This window comes from Anolis sagrei, chromosome 2, assembly GCF_037176765.1.
Source record: "Anolis sagrei isolate rAnoSag1 chromosome 2, rAnoSag1.mat, whole genome shotgun sequence".
NCBI classification, from domain to species: Eukaryota; Metazoa; Chordata; class Lepidosauria; order Squamata; family Dactyloidae; genus Anolis; species Anolis sagrei.
The window spans coordinates 21,882,751-21,899,925 of record NC_090022.1 but is presented as its reverse complement, the minus strand read 5'-3'; the positions used below and the strand labels follow the sequence as shown (position 1 = coordinate 21,899,925).

The 17,175-nt window shown below is 41.5% G+C and overlaps 1 protein-coding gene across 2 annotated transcripts; it reads left to right on the top strand.

The window, feature by feature from the left end:
- The first annotated feature begins 1,804 nt into the window (after window positions 1–1,804).
- LOC132766757 (uncharacterized) lies at window positions 1,805–16,092 on the top strand. Of its 2 annotated transcripts, none has more exons than XM_067463341.1 (6): window positions 1,805–1,975; window positions 7,108–7,564; window positions 8,886–8,981; window positions 11,638–11,871; window positions 12,210–12,232; window positions 14,512–16,092. In XM_067463341.1, exons 2-6 carry the CDS (start codon window positions 7,136–7,138, stop codon window positions 15,680–15,682), a joined length of 1,953 nt encoding a protein of 650 aa, XP_067319442.1. In that variant the 5' UTR covers window positions 1,805–1,975; window positions 7,108–7,135; the 3' UTR covers window positions 15,683–16,092. The 2 variants fall into 2 exon arrangements, with proteins under 2 accessions (XP_067319442.1, XP_067319441.1); XM_067463340.1 differs by having other exon boundaries at window positions 1,805–2,137.
- Window positions 16,093–17,175: the final 1,083 nt, after the last annotated feature.

Sequence of the window (17,175 nt, the reverse complement as noted above, 5' to 3'; positions counted from 1 at the left end):
TTTTGAATATTTACCGTATTTCAAAGAAAAACAGTAAACTAGCTCTGTAATTGGAAAAGTATGGTCAATAAAAACAATATGGTATCAACAATAACTTTATAATAATTATAAAAACAACAACAACAACAACAACAACAACTTCATTTGTATCTCACCCTATCTCCCCATGGGAACTCAGGTCGGCTGAGGAATGCTGAGAGTTGCAGTCTATCAACATCTGGAAGGCTATAACATTCCTATTCCTATCTCAAATGTTTAACTAAAATAATACATCCTTTGAATCTCGCACTCTTTCCATAATTCATAATAAACCATTCCCTGTCTGCCAGCATGACTCAAGCTTTTCATGTGAATCATGTTTTATCTATTTTGAAATTTCTTCCATCAGGAAATCAGATGGGGAAAAGAGAAATAACTTTTCCATTTCCGCATTTCACATCTACAACTAATATGCTGTAGATTGAATTAAGGCTCTGGAGACCAGGGTTCAAATCCCTGCTCATTCGTAAAACCTACTGGGTGACTTTGGCAAGCCACACATTCTTGGCCTCAGAGCAAAGCAATGGCAAACTTACTCTGAATAATAATAGCTTTATTTTTGTAACCGCCTCCATTATTATTATTTATTTACTGCATTTCTATGCCGCCTTTCTCAGTCTGAAGGTGACTCAAGGCGGCTTACCATCTCCTCGAGGGGACTTGGGGTGGCTTACATGGGGCCAAGCCTGATCAAACACAGTTAAAATGTAACACATTAAAATATGTATCAACAATATAAGACACAATAAACCAACAACAACATTATAACAATATATAAAACAGGCATCAAAATCAACAACCAATGATAAAATTCAATTTCAATTTCTCGTCACAGGTGCAACACCAATTTAGATGATAGGACTAGTGGATAAAGTGCATGGGTCATATGGCAACAGTCAGGATAAGAGCCATATAAAATAGGTCATTATGGCTTTAGATACAAAACAATAGTACAGTGTGAAGGCAAGATTTTGGGTCCTAGTTGGGGCCAGCTACCTAAGGAATTGTCTGTTCCAAAGCACAGCGGAACATCCATGTCTTTAGATCTCTGTGGAAAGTCGACAGCGGAAAGTCCTACTTGTGGAATTCCAGTGAAGGGTCTGGAGAACAAGCCCTATGAGGAGCGGCTTAAGGAGCTGGGCATGTTTAGCCTGAAGAAGAGAAGGCTGAGAGGAGATATGATAGCCATGTATAAATATGTGAGAGGAAGCCACAGAGAGGAGGGAGCAAGCTTGTTTTCAGCTTTCCTGGAGACTAGGACGCGGAACAATGGCTTCAAACTACAAGAGAGGAGATTCCATCTGAACATGAGGAAGAACTTCCTGACTGTGAGAGCCGTTCAGCAGTGGAACTTTCTGCCCCAGAGCGTGGTGGAGGCTCCTTCTTTGGAAGCTTTTAAACAGAGGCTGGATGGCCATCTGTCAGGGGTGATTTGAATGCAATATTCCTGCTTCTTGGCAGGGGGTTGGACTGGATGGCCCGTGAGGTCTCTTCCAACTCTTATGATTCTATGATTCTATGAACAACTCTTTTCAAGAAAACCCTGTAACAAGTTTGCCTTAATTTTTAACAATTTGAAGGCACACATCTTGTTGTGTTGATATTGAAATGCAACATTCTGAGGCAGAAGTAGAGAGCACTAAACCCTGAATGTCTTTAGCAATAGTGGCATTATTTCACAGTCAGATGGGATTTCCCTTGCATAACCGTGCCTCTTCCAGGGAAAACGAAACCTAGAAGAGGGTGGGGTGTTGCAATCTCTTGCAGGCTCTTGTGACTGTGTTGACATTCTGTGTGAGTGTGTGTGCGCACAGTTTTCATGGTTTACTGTGCTTGACTGTGGTCCAAAGACATGACACAGAACTGGAATCAGTGAGAGGAAGCAACGAAGGAAGGAAGAAGGCTTTGGAAAGTCTCTAAAGCTGATCTCCAAAAGGTGTGGTACTGCCCTTAATGTTGACTGAACTTTGCTCAATCTTCTTTCAGTTTCCATGATGAAATGCACCACCGTGGCAACTTCTGCCAGCTTTTCCTGGGATCTTCAGAGATTTTCTGTTCTTCGATAGCCAATTGTAAGGAACCAGTTCAGGCAGTCAAGGTAGTTGCAATTCGAAGTCCCTTTCTAGCTAAATTCCTGAGTCCTGTTTCTGCTTTCTCTTTCTATTTGCTCCACTACCTTCTTTCTTCAGCTTTGTGGCAATGTTTGCACATTCCCCAAAGCACAACCTGCCTCTACCCTTTCCTATCCAAATTTTATCTGCAAGTCTGTTATTCTTCCTCTTTCAAGAAGGATAATATTTTCCTCAGTCCTTTAGCTTCCTGGCATTCCTTGTCCCTCAACTGGCACCATGAACAGTGTCTACCTACCAGTCAATCCCCATCCACTGTATTCACATAACTCAACTCCTAATAATTATGCATAGGATTGATTGTTGCAAGGTTAATATTCTTTCTTGTTTTCCCTCACTTCTCCTTTTTTAAGCTTAGTATTGGGAGGGTAGCTTGCTTAATTAATTATTTTTCTGCCTTTAATGAACTTTGATCATTTCCAGGAGCCACACCATAATCTTAGTCAAAGTGTGTCTTCTAATTTTGGGGGTGGGAGAGGAGAGAAGAAATGGGTCAACCCATTTTAGGCTTCACTCTAGGACACCATTTCTCAGCCTGGGGTTTGGGACCCCTGGAGGGTTATGGGAGGGGGGGTGTCAGAGGAGTCGCCAAAGACCATCAGAAAACACAGTATCTTCTGTAGGTCATGGGGGTTCTGTGTGAGAAGTTTGACCCAATCAGGCCCATAGCCAGGATTTCGTTTCGGGGGGGGGGGGGGGCGTTGAATTTTTTTCAGGGGGGGTTTTGGGGGGGCTGAGTTTCAGGGGGGGCTGAGTTTCAGGGGGGGCTGAGTCTGAGTGAAAGAGGGTCTAGCCTAGCAAACCTTTTGTATCGTTACCCCAATACCCCCATGCATATGGGATATATTGAGCATGGTAATCAGATATGAATAAACATAACAGTTTAAATAATGCACCAGTAAGGCTTTTTCACGAACCACCATGAGAATTTCGGGGGGGGGGGGGGGCAAAGCCCCACGAGCCCCCCCCCCCCCCCCCCCGGCTACATGCCTGGGCCCAATATCATTGGGATTCAGAATACTCTTTGATTTTAGGTGAACTATTAATCCCAGCAACTACAACTCCCAGATGTCAAGGTCTGTTTTTCCCAAACTCCACCACATTTGGGCATATTAAGTGTTTGTGCCAAAATTTGTGCAGAACTCCTAAACCCCAAAATGCAAGGTCAGTGCCCACCAAACTCTTCCAAAATGTTCTGTTGTTCATGGGAGTGCTGTGTGCCAAGTTCGGTTCAATTTCATCGTTGGTGGAGTTCAGAATGCGCATTGATTGTAGGTTAACTATAAAGTCCAGCAACTACAACTCCCAAATGGCAAAATCAATCCGCCACTAACCCCATTAATATTCAAATTTGGGCATATTGGGTATTTGTGCCAAATTTGGTCCAGTGAATGAAAATGCTTCTTGCATATCAGATATTTACATTACGATTCATAACAGTAGCAAAATTATAGTTATGAAGTAGCAACAACAATAATTTGATGGTTGGGGTCACCACAATATGAGAAACTGTATTAAGAGGTTGCGGCATTAGGAAGGTTGAGAAACACGGCTCTAGTACAGTGATTCCCAACCAGTGGTCCGTGGACTACCAGTGGTCTACAAGAACTAAAATATGGTCCACAAAACATTTAAAATTTTAAACCTTTATTCATTTTAATGAATCCATTGCTATGGAAGCAGCACCAACGAGTAGGATGTCAGGCGAGCACAGGAGGCCATGGGTAGGGCAAGCGATTGACTTCACGTGTCACGTACTCATGCCATCCGGCGTCAGTCTTGCAGATTCTTTTGTTTTGCTGTTTAATGATTCAGTGACTCCAGTAGTTTTACTGACCATGAGCCCTCGATATTCATATTAATTTTTGACTTATTTAATGATGATTGAAATGAATCTCAGTTGTTCTGGAAAAGACAATACAGCTTTTGTTTCTTTTGCTTATACTCAGTTATGTAACCCTTTTGGTACCAATGTCGGAGAGATTGCAGAAGAAATCCAGAAAGAGCTCGTTGAATTTCAAAATGATAGAAACTATAAGGATGTGTTTAGTCTGATAATTTTGAAGAGTTTTGGTGTAAAAAAGCAATTTTATACTAAATTTTGAGGAATCAAAATTTATCTTATGCTCATATGCTATCTTATGCTCTTCTCCACAACTTATTTCTGCAAACAAAGGTTTTCTGCTTTGCTGATAATTAAAAACAAGTCAAGGAATCGATTGAAAGTAAGTGATGATATATGTGTAGCTTTGAGCAACAATGTTAGCCCAGGATTACCCAACTTGTATTTATTTATTTTGAGAATTAATATCCCTGTCCTTCTCACCCCTGGAGGAGGACTCAGGGTGGCTTACAACAGGCAACCATTAGATGCCAACAATATACAATTAAAATTGATACAGCAATTACAGAGAGGGTTGTTGTAGGTTTTTTGGGCTATATGGCCATGGTCTAGAGGCATTCTCTCCTGACGTTTCGCCTGCATCTATGGCAAGCATCCTCAGAGGTAGTGAGGTCTGTTGGAACTAGGAAAAAGGGTTTATATATCTGTGGAAAGACCAGGGTGGGACAAAGGACTCTTGTCTGCTGGAGCTAGGTGTGAATGTTTCAACTGACCACCTTGATTAGCATATAATGGCCTGACAGTACCTGGAGCAAACTTTTGTTGAGAGGAAACAAACAAAGACATCTAATCACCTCTCAACAAAAGTTTGTTCCAGGCACTGTCAGGCCATTATATTATTATTATTTTTTTGTCGTGTCAGGAGTGACTCCTGGTGTGAGAGAATTGGCTGTCTGCAAGGACGTTGCCCAGAGGACGCCTGGATGATCTGATGTTTTTATCATCCTTGTGGGAGGCTTCTCTCATGTCCCCGCATGAGGAGCTGGAGCTGATAGAATAGAGGGAGCTCATCCACCTCTCCCCAGATTCGAACCTGCGATCTGTCAGTCTTCAGTCCTGCCAGCACAGGGGTTTAACCTAATCAAGGTGGTCAGTTGAAACATTCACACCTAGCTCCAGCAGACAAGAGTCCTTTGTCTCACCCTGGTCATTCCACAGATATATAAACCCTTTTTCCTAGTTCCAACAGATCTCACTACCTCTGAGGATGCTTGCCATAGATGCAGGCAAAACGTCAGGAGAGAATGCCTCTAGACCATGGCCATATAGCCGAAAAAACCTACAACAACCTAGTTATTCCGGCCATGAAAGCCTTCGACATAACATAACTTCCTTATATTTTCTGAATATCCTGTGGGCTTCATTGCAAGCTTTGTTCATTTAAACACAGAAAATCTTTCTGCAATTTGAAATCCTGATAGTGAAGGGATCTAAATCATGAAGCATTCTCTCCTGATGTTTTGCCTGCATCAGTGGTAAGTATCCTCAGAGGTTGTGAGGTCTGTTGAAACTAGGAAAATTGGGCTTATATATCTCTGGAAAATCAAGGGTGGGAGGAAAAACTCTTGTCTGTTGGAGCTAGGTGTGAATGTTTCAATTGGGCACCATGAGTAGCATTTGGCGGCCTGACAGTTTTTAGGTGTGGCTTGTTCCTGCCTGGGGGAATCCTTTGTTGAGAACTGATTAGCTGTTCCTGATTGTTTCTTGTCTGGAGTTCCCCTGTGTTTGGGTGTTCTTTATTTACTGTTATAATTTTAGAGTTTTTTTAATACAAGTAGCAAAATTTTGTTTATTTCCTTTCTGTTGAAATGTATTTATTTATTGTGTCAGGAGTTAACCAAAACGGTTGTATTGCATTAAAAACAAACAAACAAGCAAACAAACAAAACACAAAGTTTGCAGACTTGGTGTTCTATTAAACGTCCTTTGACCAGTAGATGGTCACTTGGAGTGCCTCTGGTATTGCTGCAAGAAGGTCCTCCATTGTGCATGTGGCTCTGTTGAAATTGTCCACAACCTTGTGGATTTCAATAGCTTCTCTGTGTAGCCTAACATGGTCATTGTGAGAGTGGTCCAGCATTTCTGTGTTCTCAAATAATATGATGTCCAGGTTGATCCATCAGGTGCTCTGCTATGGCTGACTTCTCTGGTTGAAGTAATCTGCTGTGCCTTTCATGTTCCTTGATTTGTGTCTGGGCAATGCTGCTGCGTTTGGTGGTGGCTATGTAGACTTGACCACATCTGCATGGTATACTGTAGACTCCTGCAGAAGTAAGAGCATCCCTCTTGTCCTTTGCTGAAGATAGCATTTGTTGGATTTTCTTAGTGGGTCTGTAGATAGTTTGTATGTTGTGTTCTCCATCAGCTTCCCTATGTGATCAGTGGTTCCTTTGATCTATGGCGAGAACACTTTTCCTCTGGGTGGACCTTTGTCTTTACTCTTATGGCTTGTTCTCAGTCTTGCAGCTCTTCTGATGTCTGTGGTGGAGTATCCATTGGCCTGTAAAGCCCAGTTTAGGTGGTTCAGTTCCCCTAAAATGTTCTTTTTATATTACAATAGTACTCTTAATTCATGTTACTTTTATGTGATCAGTACTGTCCTTTTTGTTCAGCTCAGAAAATCTTCAGATTATTTGTCTTTTAAGGTCCATATTGGCTTGGCAATTTAGGTGAGTCATATGTTCTTGTTTGGTGCTACAGAAACAAACTGAGGAGTTGCCAGCTAAACTTTGCCCAGCCTTTTTTTTTTTTTTTGTGGTGACCTTATCATAGAGTTTTCTTGACTTTACTCAGAGGAGGATTGCCATTGTTTTGGATTAAAGGGGAGTGTGACTTGCTCAGCTGGGATTTGCAGCCCGGTCTTCTAGGACCTTGTCCAGCCTTCAGATCACTACTGCAAATAGAATCTGCATTTTAGAATCTCATGTGCTTTTTTGTTGATGGCAATACCGCAATCAGTGTGTGTCTTAGAATCAATGGTATCTTATAAAATACAGTATTTCCTTCATCAAGTGCCTTTGTTGGTTCCCATCTCAGGAATAGATACAACTCGAAATCAGCTGAAATGGCCTCCGTCCGAGAAGTGTCTGGGATTACTGAAGACCTACTCTGCCCAGTTTGCCTCTCCATCTTCCAGGACCCTCGGATGCTGGTTTGTGGCCACAATTTCTGCCTTTCTTGCTTGGAGAGGTGTGTCCTTGCCAAGGGGCAGCTTCAGGGAACGTGCCCTGAGTGCCGAGATCCCTTCGACCTCCAAGATGCCGTTCACAACCGCGTCTTGGCCAACTTGTCTGAGAAAGCCCGGCTCCTCAAGTTGGAGGCAGGATGCCAATCTGGTGTGACTGGGAGCTGGCATATTTGTGAAGAACATGAGGAGCCCCTCAAACTCTTCTGCAGCCAAGATGAGGCCCCAGTCTGCGTGATCTGCCGGGATCTACCTCAGCATCAAGGGCACAACTTTTTGCCTATCAAGAATGCTGTGAACAGTTATCAGGTAAGAGCCTGTGAGCATTTGGGGTGCTTCTGTTAAGTTTGTAATGTGTTATAATCCAAGTTATATTACCAAGAGTTGAACTACTGTCGTGATTCCAGGTCTGTCAACTGAGGGCCCATTGCTATGGAAAAATATGTCGGTGGTCCCCCAGCTTTCCTAATTGTTTCCTGACTTGCCCACAGTAAATGCATCACTAGCAAGTCTTCATGATGCACGTCAACTTCTGGTGAGTTACTGTGAGTTTTTCCGGCTGTATTGCCATGTTCCAGTAGACATACAACCTGAAAACCTCACAGCAACCTAGTGATTCTGGCCAAGAGAGCCATTGACAACTTCTGGTGAGTTTCAGTCCTAGCAAGTCTATTCCTCAAGAGGACTGCTGGGAACTCCTGGAACAATGACAAGGAATGCCCAATGAACTTCATTGCACACCATGTAAAGGTGAGCATTCCTCACCACCATTCTAGAAGTTCCCAACAGGTTGATTGAGGAATAGACTTCCTATGTTCATATTTCTTTCTTTGATGCTATCTTGTCTTTTTCCAGATACAGGGACACAAGGCAGCTAACAATAAGTATAAAACAATGTGCTGAAGTTGCAGGGTATTGTGAGTTCATGCATGAAGATGGTTGCCCTCCTTCCTACTGTATTTCACAACTTGTTTATTATGTATGTATGTATTCATTCATGTATTTAATTTCTATGACATTATTTGGAGAATAACTCACAAATGCTCACACCCAGAGAAGGGAGAGCTACTTTTGGAGTTGCTGCAGAACCATAACTACTATTACTATTACACAGGGTTCTTATCTGGTAAAGTGTGGATCCCATAGGCAATCAATTGGTGGGTTTCAATGAAGAAGATGCCAAGGCAGGAAAAAATTCAGTTTCCTTCTTCTTACTTTGCAAATTGCTTTTTGTGACCAGTATTCTACATCAGATACTTAGTTAAGTATACTTTTATTTGAATCTCCTAGTTCGATCTGTCCTCACATGGTTTCATTCCAAAGAAAAATAGGGTGGCATAGGATACTAGTGCACATTAGGAACTAATGTGCAGCCATTGTCATTGTGTTGTGATGGGGATGTCTATAGATGTCATCAGACTTAACTGCCAAAGCTTACTGTTAACAGTTGAATTAAAATTCAACAGTCACTCAGTCATCATGTGTACAAGGAAGGAGTGCCATCTTGTAGTTAACCTCAAACAGTAACATGGTTTGTGGCAGTGAACAAGGATCCATCCATTTTTTACTTTTGTTTTATGTTTTATGTTCCAATTGTTTTATGTTTATTATGCATGTGTTTGCCATGCAGGATAAACTGAAGGCATCTCTGGGGCCTCTGAAGGATCAGGTGAAGTGGGCCACAAATCATCAGTCCTATCAACAGGAGAAAATAGAAGAACTTGAGGTAAATTTAAGGGAAGAGACAAGAGAGCTATGATGGGACTTGTGAGAGCCTGAGACAACTTTGTGGGTGATGGGACATCAGCAGACATGCCTAGAAGCAGGAAGAAAATGGGGACTTGCTGTTACAGTGAGGCTGTTTGTCAAGTGCTACTTTTAGCTGGGATCATGGAAGATGTTCCGACACAAGAACCCAAAGAACATGAAATGTGTTTGGGGGTTTTTTTCTAAGACTCTGACCAGTTACTGGCTCAGCTCTCCATTTAGGAAGATGCTCTATTAAGACAACTTGGGTTAGGACTCCCAATCTTAAGAACATAAGAAGAATCATGCTAGATCAGACTGAAGAAAGACCATGAACAGAATATGAGTACAATTGCATCCTTTGCATTTCATGCTCCCCAGCAATGGATATACAGCCATACTAGTGATGATACAAAGGAAATTCAACCACTAGCCATCAATGGTTCTAGCTTTTATTAATTTATTGAATCCTCTTATTACAGTCATCTGAGTTGGCAGCCATCATTTCCTCTTGTGGCAGTGAATCCCTCAATTTAACTATGTGCTACGTGAAGAAGTGATGTATATTCTCATGTCGACTGTTCCCCTGAGACGGCACTGGCACTTTCCCCTCTCCTTGGAATGCCCTCAACATATCCACGGGTCATATCAAAATCTACAATTTTGGCCCCAAAACCTGCTTTCAACTTACACATACGGTCGACTTATTCAAGAGTATATATGGTACTTCTTTTTATCCCAGACCTCCTACCATATAGCTTCTACTAGTTATTTTCAGAGAGGGAGAAAAGTTACTGCCAATCCACACTTTTGTCATGTCTCTCCTTGCTTTCCCTTTTTTTTCTAAGCTGAACACCCCTGTAAATGTGGCCATTTTCCCTCCTGGGGCAATTGCTCCAGCTTGTTGAGCATCCTGGCTTAGATTTTCTGGACCTTGGACATGGTGTCGCTATCTTCTCATCAGTGCACATTCACCTGTTTGTTGAGCAAACAGTCGCTGCCACACAGTATTTCTGATATGCTGAATACAACTAGCTAATGTGTAATTGCTTCATCCCAAAAGGTAATCATACTAATTGTGTCAACTCAGCTTCAAGACTTCAACCTACACATGAATGCAACCAGTTATCTCCAGGCATTTCAGCTGTACTTCCCCAGCTCCTCAGCCTCCCCATATGTAATAAAACTAATGAATTAATTAATTTGTTTTATCCCACCTTTCCTTTAATGTATTCATAGTGGCATATGCTTTCTGCCCTCACAAGAGTCCTGTGAGGAGCACAGGCTGAGAGATAGCAACTAGACAGAAACTACTTCATTAGTTTCAAGGGTCAATAGTTGCCATCTTTTCACACCCCACTGCTGTCAAGAACAGGCTTGTTAGTTCAGAATGTAGAAACTTTATTTCAAATAACATAATTGGAAGCTATTCCACAGATATTGTCAGATCTGACAGATAGTGATGGCATAAAACATTTAAAGGTAGCACAATTCAAATAATAGGTGGTCTCTTCCTCCATTTGATAGGATGTGTGGGCTTCTCCTCCATCAGCTGATAAATCATAATATCCCCTTAGCCCACTCTTCTCTCTGTTCTCCCATGAGGCTGTACTGGCAATACACCAAATGTTCATAGCTGCATAATAAATCTGCCAGGTAGATTTATTGTCATAATTGACAGATATACATAGATGATGTGACTCAGTTAAATGTGGCAGGACTTTAAACTTTGGACAATTGCAGGCCTCTATAGCCTGGATCAAGTTATGTAGCCAGCAAGTGATAACTGACTCAAACAGCCACATGAAAGAAAACATTGTCTGTCCTGGTCCATGTCACACTTTTCCTAAAAGCTCTCCACTGGCAATCCTTTGCTTGTTTGGTTGGTTGATTGATTGATTGACTGTTTTACTGAACCAAAATCCAATTTAGCCGTCAGTGATTTATGACCAGCAATCCCAAGGAGAATCCTTTTCTGTCCTTTGTCCATCCTGAAGTTTTCTGAGCAGGACTGTCATGAGCAGTTCAGGTGGTCCTGATGAACAAAGGAAGATCCTCCAGCTGCTCACCAGAACCACCACCACAACCAACAACAACAACAATATTTATTATGGTCCATAGACCCATCAATAAAACCAACAGTCGTTATACATTCTTCCATCTCAGGAGAAATGCATTCTACTCGTACAGGATACATTTGCTCACCTGAACCAGATCTGTGTGACTTCACAGAAGACTGGCAAAAAATTCTTATGCAGGATTTCAACTTGGCTAAAACCAGGAGGAGATTGAATTAGATACAATATGGCCCCTGTATCCATGTAGGATATGTTCCAAGACACACACCCCCATGGGTACCTGATGCTGGATAATAGCAAACCATATATTTTGACTATAGTTTGGCAGGAAGCCTACCATAGAATTGCGCTTGAGGGACATTCTAGGGAGGAAACATTTTTTGGAACGTGGGTGAATATGGCTATCAAATCCATGGATAAGGGGGTCATACACTTCACGGCTTGTTTTGTTTCTAATCTGTTGTACATGAAGTAATTCATAAATTATAAGAACAGACAAATACTACTATAATAAGCACTTTTTATCAACTCTACGTGGTTTGTCTGCTCCAATTACAGGATCTAACTCAAAATCTGTATGGCTTGATCTTCATTGCATTTGAAGAACTACGGGAAATCCTGAATGAGAGAGAGCAAAACATGATGGAAACTGTGAAACAGATGAAGGAGGACAACCTAGCAGCCATGAAAAGGAATATGGAGTATTTGAAGGAACATGGGTCATCCCATGAAGAGTCAATTTCCAGCATCCAAGCTGCCTTGGAGGAACCCAATGAATTTGCTTTCCTGAAGGTTAGTCCCAGTGGTTTTTCTGTGTATTCCTGTGTTTGCTATTACAATTAATATAAGAATCCAAAGGCAACATAGACAAAGTTTATATCTTCACAAATATCAACACAGTGTCATATATATCCAAATATCCATGCAATTCTGACTTCCTATGCCAGGTAAAACCAGTTGGACTGAGCCCAAACTCGGTCGAATTGAGGGCACCCATGAAAGCTATAATTTTTATTCTTGGGGTCTCTGATATCTATACTCTTTAAAAAGGTGTTCCACAAGATCCACATGTTTTGAAAGGCACTTCCAAAAATAAACTTCATCTGTGTCTTTTCTTTCATCTCCAACAGGAAACTAAGGAGCTGATGGAGAGGTGAGTGTCTTGAGTTTAGTTCTATATATAAGGGATTTGGAAACCAGTTTATCAAGCTCCAGTCGAGGATTGAGGAACACTATGCCTTGTTTTGAAGGACAGTCACCATTCTTGGAAGCTTGTAGAAGTGGCAAATCTTTCATGGGGTCTGCATTGGAGCCACACACACAGACACACCAGCCAAAAAAGCCCTGATCTGATATATATTTTGTGATCGGTGTACTTCCTAGCCTGGGTTTGCTTAGAATATGACTTTGTCCACTCCTATAACATAATTAATCCTTACCGTAACCCTAGTCTTCTTTGAACACATGACATCCCTCTGGTTTCAAAATGAAAGCTATTTTTAGATGCCTGAAGGCTTCAATGTGTTTTATTCTGCTGTTTCTTTGGAGGGTGGGGATCAAGACATCTGCTCTATGCCTCAAATTGGGATTGGGGTAGAATCTGGGGTAGTTGGTTGGAGGACAGGGCAGACAGGTGGAGTTTTATGTGAGTATCCACATCTGGCAAGAGCGATGTTGCCAATAGTTTTTTAAGTTCAGTGTTTCTATGCAGATATCAATATATTCATATATTTGAAGATAGTAGATTGTACATTCACAAATCAGCATTTAATCCCACATTACAGTTTCACTTTATATAAGAGCAAATTACCTTTTGAGCCAATTAAAAAGGAGAGGTGTCTCATGGAGCAGGATGTGTGCAAAGTCAATCGCATTCACCTTTACATGAGATGGTAAAAACATGTCTGAGGGCTAAGATAACTGCCCAGGTATGGGCCTGGTAACTTCTGAGGTCTATATGCTATCCAATGAGAGTGCAGGTGGGTGTTAAGAATGACAGGAAAGCAAAAATGGCTATTGGTTTATATGGATATGCAGATGTGTTTATATTCATATGCATGCAGGGGGTGGGGGGAGAGAGTGCTGCATCATGACCATGTGACCTAAAATAGCCCAATGCAGTGAACATGTGAATATGCTAGAAGTACCCATTCATACCAACTGACTCCAGGGTCAGGGAACTAGCTTTCAAATCCAGTTTGAGTTCAAATTATAATAGATGAGCATGATATTATTAGTGTCTTAGTACTATAGAGTGGTAACACTCCCATACAAATACTGCTCAATAACTTATAATGTCCCACCAATTTCCCCAAAACCTTTAAGATAGCTATAAGTCTTGGACAAATCTCCCATGAGCTGCACCCAGTATGGCTATTGATAAGGGCGTGAGATAATTATTGTCCATAACATCTGGATTCCAGAAGTTCTTCACCTCTGTCTCAAAATCAGTTAGGCCACCGCAGTCACTAGGTTCAGAATGCCGTGTCCTGACAAAAGTGGGTTTTTTCCCCCATAGCATTACAGTAGAGGGCTCACAGATTCCTCAAGAGGTGTTCTCTCTGGAAAAGTCTAGGTCTTCCAATGTGACTCTTCCATCTGAAGTTGACCACATTGTGACACTGGAGAACCTAGAACAGTAGTTCTCAGTCTGTGGGTCCCCAGTTGTTTTGGCCTTCAACTTCTAGAAATCCTAACAGCTGGTAAACTGGCTGGGATTTCTGGGAGTTGTGGGCCAAAACACCTGGAGACTCACAAACTGAGAACCAGTGACTTAGAGATTGCTAAAGATAATATTTAAATTAAAACCATGAATGATCAAACCCACAAAAGTGGAGGGACTACTGAATATGATGTGCTTTTTGGCACATTTAATCAGACCCATGGTCATACTAAAAAAAAAAAAATACATCTCAGAGCGTATAAAACTTATTGTTATGACTACACTTAGTTCTCCTCATTTGCTGGGGTAGGGACATAGGACCATGATGATTTTTTTTTTAAAAAAAAACTATGAATAAAGCAATTGCTATTTTTTCCTGAGAGGACACCTCTCCAAAGATTACTCTATTTTCAACTACAGCTGGACACTGGCCATAGCATCACTTTGGAGAACCTATAAATGTCTATGTTCTCCAGCATTACTAGAAGTTGACCATAGAATCACACTCGAAGACCTAGAGATTCCATGATCTAACATTTTAAATCAATCCATGAATAATCTAATCTGAAAATGTCAAAACTTCAAGTGTGAAAAGATAACTGTACAGCTCCCAGAATTCCTCTGCTAAAATGGTCAATGGCTATACTAACTGGCTGTTTCCAGACCCTCTATCCAATACCATTTTATAGCCTGAAAACTCAGTGAAATTGAACTTGGACCTTTTATCATGCAAAACATTTTTAAAGGACTGTCTCTTCCCTTCCCTGCAGAATCTCAGATCATCTTAGAGAAAAGAATGACAAAAGAGAAAGCAAAGCAGTTGACGGTGGCCTGAGGCTCATTAAGGGTGAAGAGAGTGAGGATGAACTTAAAGACATGAGTGAAAATAAGGCTGAAGAAAACAAGGAAGACAAAGCCATTGGTGACAAGGTGGAAGCTTATGGAGAAGTGCAAGATGTTTTGGAAGATGAAGATGCAGGGCTTGTACATGTAAATCCAGCCCTTGAAGAATTGCAAACATTACTTGATTTTGAGAACTTGAAGGACATGTTGAAAAGCATCAGCATTGAGGAGATGTTTGTTCCAAGCTCCCCTTATGGCTCCCCATCTTTAGAGGGAGATGTTCTCCCTTCTGAAGATAGAAACATCTTTGAGGAAAGTGAGGAAAAAGAGACAGCAGTGGCCAAGGAACCAGATAATAACACAGAAATCAGGACTGCAGCTCCAGGTATGAGCTCCCTTGCTAAACAGACACCCATGCCAAGAAGTGTCTCCAATGCTGCACCAAACTTGGGAGGAGCCTTTAATAACCCACTCTTTCACTCACCCACTTTCCAAATGCCTCCCTTCCAACCACTGACTTTCTATAGTACCAATCCCATGCCAGGACGGGGGAATGTACATTGCTGGAGGCCTCCTCCCATGCGGTCTTGTAGCATGCAGAGGCAGATATTTTACTCCAGCTTTGCACAAGGAAGAGGAAATAGCCCAAACAGACAGGGATCCCAACCAAGCATAGGCCTGTTCCCAACCTATTCACAACAGAACAGCTGGAAATATCAAAGGAGAGATCCAAACCAACCTAGAGGAGGTCAAGCTGGGAGGCAAGGACAGAGTGGTTTCAATAAACAGAAGCCCCAACCCAGTGGAGGTAGCCAAAGTGGAGTGGGGTCCATAAAGAATGAGACACACAAACCCAAGCAGGTTCATGTCTCAAGGACTGAAGGAGATTGGAGGAGTTCCCAATCCAGTGTGGATAACAGTACAGGCCAAAGCAGAGAGCCACCCAAACCCAAAAGTGGTCCCCCACCAGGACAAGGAAGTTCAGGACAAGGACGAAAGTCTGGGAAGAAAAGGGGTGGAGCATCCTCAGGAAACCGGGCAACTCACCCTGGAGGTCGTGGGGACAGTCAAGGCTCTAGTTCAGCAAAGCGCCCTTAGAACAAATTGCCATTTCTTGCCCATTTCGACAGCGAAAACTTGGTTTTGTTTCAAATTTTGAAAAATGAGGTGGACATTAGATTTGACAGTGCATTAGACTCAAATAAATACTGTAATTTTGGTTCTGGGTGATAGAATAATATATTTCTTCTTTTTAGTTATTTTTATTTATTCTAGTTTGAACAGTAGGGTCAAAGCCCTACGGTGTGTTAGTTGTCAGTATTTAGAATATAATGTCTTAGTGCAGACGAATATTAGGGCAGTGTTAATTGTAGTTTTATGTATTCTCTTTTTCTTTCACTTTTCTTCCCTGTTTAATCTGCTTGGTTTTTAATAGTTTATTTTTGATGTACTGTTCTGTACCCTGATATAGTCTGTGTTTTACATTTAATAAAAATGTTACACAAAAATGGATGAAAGATCTCTTGATTTGAAAACATCCCTCACTGAGTTGCTGTGTGTTTTCTGGGCTCTATGGCCATGTTCCAGAAGCATTCTCTCCTGACATTTCATCCACATCTATGGCAGGCATCCTCAGAGGTTGTGAGGTCTGTTGGAAACTAGGCAAGTGAGGTTTATATATCTGTGGAATGTCCAGGGTGGGAGAAAGAACTCTTGCCTATTTGAGACAAGTGTGAACGTTGCAATTGGCTACTTTGATTAGCATTGAATGGCCTTGCAGCTTCAAAGCCTGGCTGTTTCCTGCCTGGGGGAATCCTTTGTTAGGAGGTATTAACTGGACCTGATTGTTTCCTGTCTGGAATTCCTGTTTTTGAGTGTTGCTCTTCATTTACTGTCCTACTGCTTAATTCATTGTTCATTCCCCAATGAATTAAGCAGTATCATTCCCCAATGAATTAAGCAGTAGGCTTTTTAAAGAAAAGGAAAGTTATTTATATTACATGTGTGTATGCGTGTCTTTAAATTGTGTGTTGACTTAAGATGACCCCATGAATTTCATAAGCAAGGAATATACAGAAGTGGTTTTGCCAGTACATTCCTCTGAATATGTATAGCCTAAAGCACCTACTATTTACTAAGTACTAGTAATATAATAACTATTTATATTCTGCCCTATCTCCCCAAGGGGACTCATGGCGGATAACAGTACACATACACAGTAAACATGCAATGCCATTTTTGGACAGGCAGGACAGAGACAGACAGAAAAGAATGGAGGTATGTTTTGTCAACGTCCAGTTTTTTGGCACTTTGGAGGTTGTGGTCGAATCCGGCCACAGGGGGGTGTTGTCACTCCATCCTCTATGACGAAGAGCCATCAGAACTTCCTCCTTCCTTTTGGTCACTGGGCGTTTTCTGATTGTTTTATGGTGTCGTAAAATACCTCCCCTGCTTTTTCTCTACTTACAGCTCTAAGCTGTTTCTGAATTGCTTAGGTAAACAGTGAGCTGGGCTGACAGTCAAGTACTCACACCAAATCGAGCTTCAAACTGGCAAACTTTCGGTTGGTAGATCTTATCATTGCTGATGAT